Genomic DNA, 12705 nt, shown 5'->3' with positions numbered 1-12705 from the left:
ACTATAAGTCTTTAATATATGTTAATATGTACACTGCAGAAAGATAACAGAAAGAAGTCGTCCAGCTTGTTGATACAGGGACTGATGCTATAGGGCATTTTATTTTTAATAACTGAGCTAAATAAGGGCTGCAACTCACCATTTGTTTTTTAATTAATCCATCCATCATTATAGGGTCTGGTAGTCAGTATTTTTTTTAGAATTTGGGGGTTTTAATAAACATTTTGAATATAAGGGAAACACGTCTTGGTGGATTTACTGTCACTGACCTTTAAATATCCAAATATCAATCTTGGGACCCATGATCAGCCATCGGTCTGAAGGTGATTTAGACTCTGATAGCAACAGGCCAGCCGTGATCGTCTATAAAATGCAAAGAAATACCCTTCATAATTCCCCCGACCTCAAGGTCAAAAACCTAAATACAAACAGTGTAGTATCACACAAGACAAAACAAAGTTTGTTTCTGTCGTAGTAAGAATTGCATAAGGGTCATATCTGCTTGTATAATGTGATACTAGTTTTATTGTTGTCCCTCTGCAGGATGGACATTTCGTATGGCCTGCTTTCGCTTCTGGCCTTTCTGGTTGTGGGCCACTCTTCGACTGCCTTAAATAAAGTGTGGGAGGAGTGGCAAATCAAACATGGAAAGGTTTATGATAATCAGGTAGGTTTGTGAAAACCTACATTTCTCTCTCTTCGTCATCATACACACACATGCAGTGTACCCTCAGATCAATGAGTCTGTGTTTTTGCCTCAGACTGAGGTGGTTTTCAGGAGAACAGTGTGGGAGAAGAACATGCAGGCGGTGTTGAGACACAACCAGGAGGCCTCAGCAGGAAAACACAGCTTCACAATGGGACTCAATCACCTGGCTGACATGGTAGGATTCTGCTCCAAAGAAACAGGTTGTTGTTTATTCTTTTCTGACCCAAACAGGACTGACTTAAATGCCTTAAATCTTATTTTTGAGTGATTTATCAGTGACATTTCAATGGGTATCAAATCATGGATGTGGGTTTAGACCATGGTTTAGACATTTAAATAATTTAACCTAAAGCTAATTACCACAAATATGAATACGCTCATTCAAATACTTATTTGCTTCATCATATTACAGATGATTAAGAACGCAGGAAGTTTTTTCTGCTGTTGTGTGGCTGTGGGTCGGAGTGGATGTGAACTGTTGACGTCAGAAAGAAAGAAAGCAAGGAATACATATTTACCTGGTTAGCAGTTTTTCTGGTTACTAGCCATCTCTGCTGCCACCAATGATCTTCACATTATCAACACCTGTTGTGGAAAAAGTGGCTAGTCTGTTGCTTTTGTGTGTTTGTTTCTTTCTTATTGGTTGCTTTTTTTTTGTTTATTGTTTCTTTCTTTGGATGTTGCGGTTTTTGTTTGTCTGTTTTTATATTTGCTGGATTGTTTCCTATTGGTCTAGTTCCTTCCATCCTTCTTTGCTTACCTGCATGCTTCTTACTTCCTTTTTTTCTTTACTTTCTCAATATCAACTTTGACCTGCATCATCTCTGAGCGACTACAAGGTCAACTTTCTTTATCTTACCCCATGATTACTGTGCAAATTACGTAACTATAGTAAATAGTTCAGATTACTGTTTGTAGAGTCGCAAGCTTATTGATTGAATTAAGAGCTATTGCACACATCCCATGACTTATAACTCACTGAAGTTGCATTATGCCGACAACAAAAGACCCCTCTGTGGCAGAAAAGAAAAACAATCATCCATGATTGAAAGTATTCAAAATCAAACATTGACCATGCCACTATTTAGGACAGAAATGTATGGGAGATATCTCTAGTGGATAAAAAATGCTGGAAAAACATTTTAGCACCGAGCATTATGTCACTGAACGAGCTCCTCTCCCTCCCAAGACCCGAGCAGACATATGCTCGAAATTATAACCTAAAGTCCATTCACACTCATTGAACTCTGATGGTGCGAGGCGTATGTCAGTGACCATTAATCTGAATTTAAAACTGCATCCTCTGTGGCTTAAATTAAACCCTTAACATATAGGGCAATTCTAATCTTCCTTTACACAATCTGATTAATTTAATCCAATGTCTGGGCCAATCGGGACAATCTGGACAATAATGAAGTAGAGTACATTTGGGTAGGCTGATGAAGTTACATAAAATGGTATATGTACATGCAAACTACAGTATATATATTCAAATCACAGCACACCTGTCTCTGTCGTCTATTTGAAGAAGAATTTGAATCATGTTGCAGCATTGACTTAAAGTGTTGAAATGGAGGTTTGGGGACTGATGGTGAGCTTTTGGACTTTTGTCAAATATCCCAAAGGACAGTGTGTTATATTCGCTTTGTAAATACATGAATAAGGGTTTTAAAGAGGAGTGATGATCTATAAAACTACAGCGAGAGTCAAATCTGACACCAATGCAGCAGGACCGTACAGCAAAAAAAGTCAAGAGGTGAGATGCTGATTAAAATGATGTTGGATCTGGAGTCTGTTTTGTTCTCTTTCTCAGAAGTTTAAACTTGATAAAAATCAAAGGAACTTAACGTGGTTAATTGTATAACTGCCCGCTGGTGTCACCAAGGCTGAGAGACAAAGTAAAATATTTGTCCAAAGATGTGACTAAAACTATTTCTCAATAGCGGCAACGCTTATATGAGGACTGGAGGGCGAGGAACCAGCACCGTACACGTTCACTTGTTTCTCCGAGTGGAGCTGTTTCAGTGCAAAAACCTTTGACACTAAGGCTCTTAGAAGAGAAACTACAGCCGACTGAAATGCTGGCATGTATTTCATTGTGTCCTTTAACTGCTGTGCATACACAATATTGCTTTTACCAGCCCTCCTTTCTTTTAAGACAGCAGAGGAAATCAATGACAAGCTGAACGGCCTGAAGCTGGAGGAGCCTATTTATTTCAGAAATAGCACTTTTAAAGAGGCGAGTGGCCAATCGACACCTCAGAGTGTAGACTGGAGGAAGAACGGCCTGGTCAGTCCAGTCCAAAACCAAGTAAGCTATCATTTGAGATCACCTATTTTAAATTGAGAAAATAAGAACAATCTAATAAATAACCTGTAGCAATAAACATCTCTTTTTCAAGGGATTGTGTGGGTCCTGCTGGGCCTTCAGCTCTTTGGGAGCTCTTGAGGGCCAGATGAAGAAACAGACAGGTGTCCTTGTTCCCCTGAGCCCACAGAACCTGGTGGACTGCAGCACCGACGATGGAAACCATGGCTGCAGAGGAGGCTACATCTCTAAAGCCTTCAGCTACGTCATCCGCAACCAAGGCGTAGACTCAGAGAGTTTTTACCCCTACGAACACCAGGTCATCCTCAGCACCAGTGAAGCAACATTACTATTCAATTAACTGGGTTATTATGAAGGACTGACCTTATTTACAACTACTAACTATAACTACTAACACTTTCTTTCTGATAAACAATTTCAAGACAAAGCATCATGCCATGTGCCACTTCTTAAACACTTAACACGTAACAATGACACATAAATGATTATATTTTAGAGCTGGAATTGTGTGTTGAAAGATATGTCAACTATAGAGTAAACAGGAATGTTTTTAACTGAAGTTATGAGAATTTTAATTTAAACTACATTATTCATGCAATGTGACTACATGTATAATTTACTGAATATTATGATTTAATGTATCTTCAACCATATATCAAGATACATAATTTCCATATGTTTTAAGAGAAGAAAAAAATGCCCAACATTTAACAGTTTGATTTAACAGTGATGCATAATATATTTTGTAAATCTCATTTCTTTTTGTAGAATGGGAAATGTCGCTATTCTGTCAAGGGAAGGGCCGGCTACTGCTTTCATTATTACATCCTCCCACGAGGAGATGAGAAGACTCTGCAGACTGCGGTGGCGTCTGTGGGGCCGGTGGCTGTGGCTCTGAACGCCATGCTGCAATCTTTTCATCTCTACAGAGGAGGTGAGGCTGGAGGCTTCTGTGTACATTGAACGGGTAACATGACTGACGTGCAGTATGTTTGTGGACATTTTCTGTTCCATTATCTGATAGGGAACTTCAAAATCAGTCAGTACCATCTAAAGGCATCCGATCACACGGTATTCAAAACTTTGAGTTTTCACTGTGTTGATGTGGCATGCCGCCAAAATATCACTTTTTGCCATAAAACAGGAAGTTGCTGAAACTTGAGCATACATTTTCCAATCTGCCCCAGATTTCTCATGCAAGAGAGTCCGACCATCGGGCATTTCCTTTTGCACATATTTCAGATCATAACTAGTAACGTTGGTAAATATTGAGAAGTTTCTTCTTCCCTAGCTAAATTTATAGGGGGATACAAATGATTTCAGGCTGTATTTTCTGATATTTTCAAATAGTTAAGGGGAGACAAGTGAATAGGTTAACTTATAGATATAAGACCATAGATATATCACCATGTAATAGATATCACCATGAAACTTCCTCAGTTGATTACTTACGTGACAAATCATTTTTATATTTCCGTTTTTCTGAAATTGTATGTTTAAATATGCAAGTGAGGCCTGTTCTAATGCAAACTCTTGGCGAATTTAGGACCAAATAGATGTGCAGTAAAACAAACACCCAAATGTGTATTTTGGATGTTTTCATTCATGTTAAGGAAGGAAACAAATAACACATACTTCAGCTAAGGAAGGAAACAAATAACACATACTTCAGCTTATAAATAGTAAAGTTGGTTAATATGGAGAAGTGACTTCTTTCCTAGCAAACGTTATATGGGGACAGATTTTTTTCAGCTCCCCCGACACGCGCCAGGTGCGAGGGCCAGTTCATCGCTGCTTGCAGCTTTAATTTTACATGTATTTTCTCGATCATGTTCATTAATCTTTTGCATCTTTCAGGTGTATACAACGTGCCCAGCTGCAACCCAAAGCTCATAAATCATGCTGTCCTGGTTGTGGGCTACGGCACAGACGGAGGACAAGACTTCTGGCTCGTGAAAAACAGGTGAGTTCACCTGTTAAAATGTGTTTACCGCACATGTGAAAATAAACATATTACCAATATCAAATGGGACTGTTTCTGTGATTCCAGTTGGGGAACAGCGTGGGGAGAAGAAGGCTTCATACGAATTGCCAGAAACAAGAATAATCTCTGCGGCATCGCCAGCTTTGCAGTCTACCCCACGCTGTGAAAATGTGGCCCGACACCTGAATCCTCTAGTTAAAACTTTGTTGTTTATTTAATATCAGAAATGTTGTTTTTTACCTGTAACACTGAAACTGTAGATGCCGTCCTGAAAGTCAAAAAATAAATAAATAGGATTTTTTTTTAAGAATACTTATACAGTTTTATAAAGTCTGAGTTTCATTTACTTCAATATTAATAATAGATGTACTCTGTGTTTTTTATATCTGTATAAATGGTAATACTTAAATGTCTGCTTTTCTTTCAGTGTGTTACAGTTTGTGGATTTACTGAAACTTGATAATAATGGAAGAAACATACAAAGATATGAAATATATCTTAACTGCTTGTTAAGAAGCTTGACGGGGATATAGGATATATTATTATTGTTAGTTGTAGGAGGAGTCATTGTATTAAATTTATTTTATTATTAAATAAATGAATTCAATATAATGATAGGTGTCTACTATCATTTATTCTTCCTCAGACCTCACTGTTTCTCCAACAAGTGCAGTAATTTATTGATATCAATTTGAAAATAAGTGGTGAACGACAAAACCAAATTTTACAACTGTATATAGAAAGATATTCAGCCTCTTTCGCTTTTTTGTTTTGAAAACATTGTATCACATTGAAATAATGAAGCTCAAAGAACTTTTTTGATAATAAATCTACTGCCAGTATCTTACAGAGAGGAGGAGAAGCAATAACATTAAGCATACAGTGCATTAAAGGTTTAATATTGAGAATGAGCAGAACACCTCCATCTAGTGTCTCAAGATCGTAGTCGCAACAACAGAAAATAATTCCACCACTCGGGTTGCCAGGTTGGTCAGACCCGGTCCAGTAGTCTACAGGAGACCAGAATCTGTTTGAGCCTATTTGAACCCATCCCCTCTGGCAAATCGCGCCATAAAGACAAGAATTGCAGAGGAGTTTGAGTGACAGCTACCGTCAGCCGTTACAGTTAAGTAATGAAGTTAGCTTACCGATCAAGAAGAAACTTAACCATTTGGGTGTGCGTTTTAATGCCCGTTGAACTTCTTTATCTCAGTCCATCCAGTGAATGCTTGGCCTATACTGACTGGTCACTCAGCTGGTGGGACAAACAAGCAGCTGCAGGATTGGTAAACACCATTTCACCCAGTGCCAGCCTACAGTAGCTGCACCCAACAACAGACAACCCTGGCAACACGTAATGCCCAACGCTATTGGCTTAACAATGTAAACAGAACGATGTAATGTAAACTTTGATGTGTCACCATAATAAAAACAACACCGGTAGTAGTAACGGTGGTGGTATTATAGACCTTTTCAAAGTTGTCAACATATACATTTAAATGTGTCCTAGTTTATTTCAGTTGCAGTGAATGACAACAGCTGACAGGAAGTTAACAAGGACCAAGGCTGTTGCCTAGAAACGGAATTCCGTTGAAAAGGTCTTATCAACTGAATTCCATTGCTAGGCAACCATCTTGGTCCTCATCAGTTGATGTCATGATTCACAGGCCTAAACTGCAACGTGAAATAAAATGGATATTGCATTTACACCTGTATTTTGGTCCTGGTTAACTTCCTGTCAGCTGATGTCATTCACATTCACTGGGACAGGAATCAAACTTGGACACATTTAGAATGTTTATGTTTACAACTTTTAAAAGATCTATAAGTAAAAGTACAGCTAAGCACAAATACTACCGTTGTAGCGCTTGTCCTAAGTAAGTTTTCTCGTTGTGTTCATCGCTGTAATGTGTACATTACTGCCCCCGGAGGCCGGAGGACGCACTGGTGACAGCGAGCCCATTCCCCACTCAAAAACAAACTTGGCCAAGTGACACATACTATGATGCTTTATCTGAAGTATTTTCAAACAGTATCTTTCCTCTTTTCGAGAGAAAATAGTTAAAGGATGAGAACTATCTGCTGGGTTTGTCAAATGTACGTGCATCATCATGAATTATCATGGTTCTCCATAACAGCTGGGTGTGTCAGCAAACAAGTTCACCATAACAACTTAAAAGGAAATGAATGTGTCAGTGTGGTGTGGTGTTTACAGTGGGTTTGTGCTGCCCCCAAGTGGACAAAACGCTTTAGGTTTAATGTTTTGTGGGTGTATAGGGAGCATGGTGACATGCAAAGACTTCAGCCCATTATTTCCTTATTTCTTATTTCCTCAGATGGTCATTTTGTCCTCATCAAATGAGGGTGATTAACATTAAATCACCTTTCTCTGCTCACGTTGTAACCAAATAAATGAATAGTGGGTCATGCCAGTCAATTTGTCAAATTATATGAACTGTGAATCTGATTTTTTTTTTTTTTTTTGGAATAATCTATATCTAATTCTTACATGCATTTCTTCATCCATTAACAATTTAACAATATTCATGCAAGAACAAATATATTTAACTTTACTAATGTATGTGTTTGGTCTGGTTTTATTTTCACTGCTTCTTAATGTGAATTGATATCAGCTGGTGGTGGTTTTAATGCAAACTGCTGCAGCTGTCCAATCAAAGCATGAGCAGGCCATTGAGTCTGATGCAGGACACATTATAAAAAGCAGCTGTCTTCTCTGTTTCAATAACAAGTTCTTTCCCTAGATCCAGAAATGTTTCGGAGCCTGCTTCTCATCTTTGTGTGTGGATTTGCAGCGGCCGTTATCAATTCTGATCTGGATCAACACTGGGAACTATGGAAGAAGCTGCATAATAAAGTCTACTCTCACCAGGTAAACTAAAGTCTTAAACAAATTAAACCTAGTCACTTTTAATAACTTTTTTTTTGTCTTGAGTGACTTAACAATGTGTGAAGTCTTTGTATTTAGTTAACTAAATTATTAGCCGGTAAACCCAAACTGGTTTTGGTGTTAAGTCTTTCTTTTGAAGGAAACCTTTACTCCTTTTTTACAGATTGAGGAGTTGGGTCGCAGGGGGATATGGGAGGAAAACTTGGATATGATTAATGTCCATAACCTGGAAACCTCCTTGGGCTTACACACTTTTGAGCTGGCAATGAACCACCTGGGAGACTTGGTGAGTAGACTAGTCACCATTTTATTTTCTCCATTAAACCACTGTATGCAGCATCAAAGCCATGGCCACATCAAGTTGTGTGTTTTTTGTAGACCACTGAGGAGATCACTGATACACTGACTGGCACCGTAGTGCCCTCTAATCTGGAGAGGGTTTCTTCAGACTTTGTCAGGGTCAACACCTCTCTACCACCATCCCTGGACTTGAGGGACCAAGGCCTGGTAACTGAGGTCAAAATGCAGGTGAGGTACACTCCCTCATTAACAATATTAGGACTTGGTTGTCTTTGAAGAAAGTGCAGTCATGTTTGACTTTTCCATCATTTTTCTAGGGTTCTTGTGGCTCTTGTTGGGCCTTCAGTGCAGTTGGAGCTCTGGAAGGCCAACTCAAGAAGTCTACAGGCGTCCTGATGTCGCTCAGTCCTCAGAACCTGGTGGATTGCTCCGTAAGATACGGCAACCACGGGTGCAACGGTGGCTTTATGACAAACGCCTTCCAATACGTCATTAACAACCAAGGCATAGATTCTGATGCAGCCTACCCATACATGGGCACGGTAAGCTTCTGAAACAAACGTGTGTGTGTGTGTGTGTGTTCTTAATTACAAACAGACTTGGCTTAATGTGTAACGTTTTCTTTCCAGCGTGGCCCATGCAAGTACAGCCCACAGAACCGTGCTGCCAACTGCTCAGACTACAAATTCTTACCAAAGGGGAATGAGTTTGCATTGAGCGATGCTCTAGCTAGCATTGGCCCCATCTCTGTAGCAATTGATGCTTCAAGGCCCAAGTTTGTCTTCTACCGTCATGGTGAGTAGTGGCTTTATACCTTCATTTTTAAATATGATTTATTCTTGACTGGCTGTAAGGAAGTGAGTTCTGCAGCTTTTTGAATGTGTAAATGTTTGCTTTGGAGCTCAGTCTTGTCTCCTGTTTTGTGGCCCCACAGGTGTGTACAGGGACCACACATGCACCCACAATGTGAACCATGGAGTGCTGGCTGTGGGCTACGGCACTGAGAGGAAGCACAACTATTGGCTTGTCAAAAACAGGTGTGAAGTTTATCTGTTAAATGTGAATTCTTGATTATACAATAATTGTATTTATTGGTGGGTTTTATCACCTTTTTAATTGCAGTTGGGGTGCAGGATGGGGAGATGACGGCTACATCAAGATGGCTCGTAACAGACGCAACCAGTGTGGCATTGCTCTCTATGCTTGTTTCCCCGTCATGTGATCAGCAGATCCTCTCGGAGGATATACACTTTAGCAGTGGTTGGGACGTTATTGTAAATAAACAATTTGAATCTTAACATGTGGTTTTTATTTTTATAACTTAATGACTGCAGCTGCAGCAGTGGTTCTCAGCCAGAGTACTGGATCCTTGTGATGAGTGATTATGGGTCCCTGAGAGAAAACTACTGGCACCCCCAGCTGCACATTTGTGCCTTTCATTGTACAAAGCCAAATATCCAAGTAATTTACCCTGATGACTACTTGTGGAATATAAGTTAAGCAGGCCAGCCAGTTATTTTCTGCTCAAAGCAAAAAACAGAACAAAATGTGATAGTTGGATGCTTCAAGTATCCTTCAGACCTGTGTAGTAGTATGCAGTCTTTTACAATCTGGGTTGGATAAAGCCAGTGTTTCCTGGACAGTGTTTACTTGAGCTGAAGTGGTCTGATTGTACCACAAATGTCCTAATTTGTCTGACTCAGATGTTTGAAGTAGCTTCTGTTAGACCTCGAAATGTGGATTCGGTCCCATATTTGCACTGAAAGCACTTTAGGAAGGATCTTTGCGTGGCCAGTATAAACAGGGAGAGCAAAACCTTTTCAATGTACATTAATGGGCATGTGAGTACTGTTTTTTTAAAGTGTAACTCTGGCAAAAATGGACCCATGGTGTTTTTTTGGCATGAACATGCGTCAAAATAATCCAGGCAGTCTTATTTTTATCATTGATCAATTAATCCCGGAGAGTCGCTAATAGCCAGACATAGGTAGTTCGGGCGCTGTGCTGAACCATCCAAAACAGCTTTTTTTTTTTTTTTTTTTTTTTTTTTTTTTAAATTTAGCCACTCATTGCTCAAAATAGCCCCAAACCTCTGCAGTAGCATGAGCGGTCCCTACACATAAAACAAAGCACCAACAACATTGTTGGCGAACCCGGAGTTTATTTAAAAAGACTGTTTTACAATGCTACAAGCTTTAACAGCTGGATTAGGGGTCGCTTTTCACTGACGTTGCACTCTAAAGTAAAAGCTCCTCATGTAACATTTAAAGTTTGAAGAACTCTAAACACACGGATTTCATACTGTGTAATGCAAACCATGACATTGGTCTTTCTTTCTTCAAGTTTTATTTCCATTATGATTTTATAATTTTCTTCATAGAACTGGCTAAATGGCACGAAAGTGCAAATCCCAGCATAATGAACAACTCTCACATAAAATAAATACAGCACCTTTTCAGCATCACCAAAATATTCTCAATATCCAGAAGTAATAAATACTGAATTTTACCAAGATTTTCAGTCTTCATTTACAAAACACAAAGACAACACACAATAGATTTTTGTCATATTGAACTTTTTTTTGGAATTGTTTTCCTTGATCTTTTGTTCCACAAAGTCCAAACTTGCACGTACAAACATCTACAGTTTCTACACACAGTACATTGATTTTTTTTTTTTTTAATTGAACTCACATTTAGAGTAGAACTTTTATCGTTTTAATAAACAGGTCAGAGTCAAACGAAAGAAAAAACGCTAACGTAAGTTCCTTCAGTCCAAACTACAGTGAAGGATTCTTGCAGTTCTTTGCAGATGGAGTTGTTTTCTGGCACGGGTCGGCCCTTTTTTTTCAGCTTTCATTCAGAACTGATCCGTGTGCTCTTAAGAGTCGAGGAGACAGAAATCATGCCATAAAAAGTCCTCCACCCCTTTTATCAGACCGCCGTCATTAAGGGAAGTCTTCAGGCTGGTGTTCGCTAACACATCCCGTATCACTGCTGTCATTACAGATAAAACTCAAACCAGTGACCCTTTTGATCGTTTATACACAGAATGCAAATTCTACACGGAAGTAACATTAAGTAGTAAACTTGTACATTTTGGACAGGAGCTTCAATTCGACAGAGGGGGCTCTTTTGATGAGTTGATAAATTATGGTCCTTTTGGATTAATTTCCTGTTTCTTGAGAATTGGGGAAAGTCTTCACTTTATTGCTCACACTTTCCACTTTTGAAAACAGATTCACGAGGACAAACGAGTCTAACTATACTTTTGTACTTGCTCATTTTCGGCTCCCTTCGCCTTAAGCGTATTGCCCTTTTCCGGCCATATCTCTCACCTCTGTGACAAGATGAATTGCACGATTACACGCCTCCTCCTCAGAAATTCAGGCATATATAAATATATATATATAAAAAAAGAGTTACCTGGGTCTAAGGTAAACAAGGAGAACAGTCACCACTAACTTACTTTCAGAACACATACTCAAGTTTCACCAATTTTAACTCCACTTTGATTAAGAACAATCACTGCAAGCAACAAATCTATGTCATCATACGACAATGAAAACACTAGTTCTTGCTTTGGACAAAAACATCTGGCATACAGGACGTCCAGGAAGTCAGACAATACGATACAAACATGCGTCACGATTTGTTGAATACAGAAGGATTAGAGGATGAAGTCGCCTTTTGTGAGTTTAAGATTTTCTGTATTACTAAACAGAGAACAGGCCGCGCGTTATCTCTGAGACCGGTAATCTATGATGGGATTTTGTTTTAAAGACTGAATTGTATCAGCAAAAGAGCACCCGAGTCTATTGTGAAGAACAGCACATTAAATTTTATACTGCATATATTGTTGTTTTGTCTCTCTCTGTAAATATATTTCCATGGTCCCCCAACTGAGCTGTATTCATCGCAGGGATGAAAACACCACAACAGAAAAAAGTAGAAAAATATGTAACAGACGATTTAGAGACACACACACATACATCTGCACGTGAACGACACATCCAAACATTCTCTGCAACATGAAACAAGACGAGACATTTCGTCTATTTAATACACACAAGACAGTAAAGGAGAGATTTGATCCTCAGAATTCAATCGATTGGACTGCATTAAATAAAAGTTCGACATTCAGGGAAATAATCTTATTCGCTTTCTTGTTAAGAGTTAAATGAGAAGGTTGGTGCGGCTCTCACGGCTGTACGCTAAATATATATCTTATTTCCACAAAACATAGCGCATATATACTGTTTTAAATGCAGGAAAACCCACAAAAAATATGCGATAGACTCCTTCCCTATTTCCTAGCAGACAAGTATGCCTTTCTGGGGTTTTCTTCTGGTGTCACATGACGACGTTACGAATATGCTGCAAAAAGGGTTAGTAGACAGTAGGCTATGTTCTGTTTTATATCTGTTATCATTCTCTCTTTCAAGCCTGGTGGAGACTAATTAGGAACAATGTTAG

At 39.0% G+C, this 12705-nt stretch overlaps 1 protein-coding gene across 1 annotated transcript; it reads left to right on the top strand.

Annotated features, from left to right (window-relative positions):
- Positions 1-558: 558 nt before the first annotated feature.
- LOC310955952 (cathepsin S-like) lies at positions 559-9452 on the top strand (the record flags this gene model as incomplete). Its single annotated transcript, XM_083926031.1, has 15 exons — positions 559-667; positions 762-884; positions 2868-3020; positions 3112-3336; positions 3807-3972; positions 4896-5001; positions 5089-5184; positions 5669-5694; positions 7785-7912; positions 8094-8216; positions 8309-8458; positions 8548-8772; positions 8860-9025; positions 9165-9267; positions 9353-9452. The coding sequence occupies exons 2-15, from the start codon at positions 801-803 to the stop codon at positions 9450-9452; spliced, it is 1851 nt and encodes a 616-aa protein (XP_083782157.1). The 5' UTR covers positions 559-667; positions 762-800.
- Positions 9453-12705: the final 3253 nt, after the last annotated feature.

This window comes from Echiichthys vipera (assembly GCF_963691815.1).
Source record: "Echiichthys vipera genome assembly, chromosome: 13".
Taxonomy (NCBI): Eukaryota; Metazoa; Chordata; class Actinopteri; order Perciformes; family Trachinidae; genus Echiichthys; species Echiichthys vipera.
The sequence above is the reverse complement of the archived record's forward strand: the minus strand, read 5'-3'. Positions and strand labels throughout refer to the sequence as shown.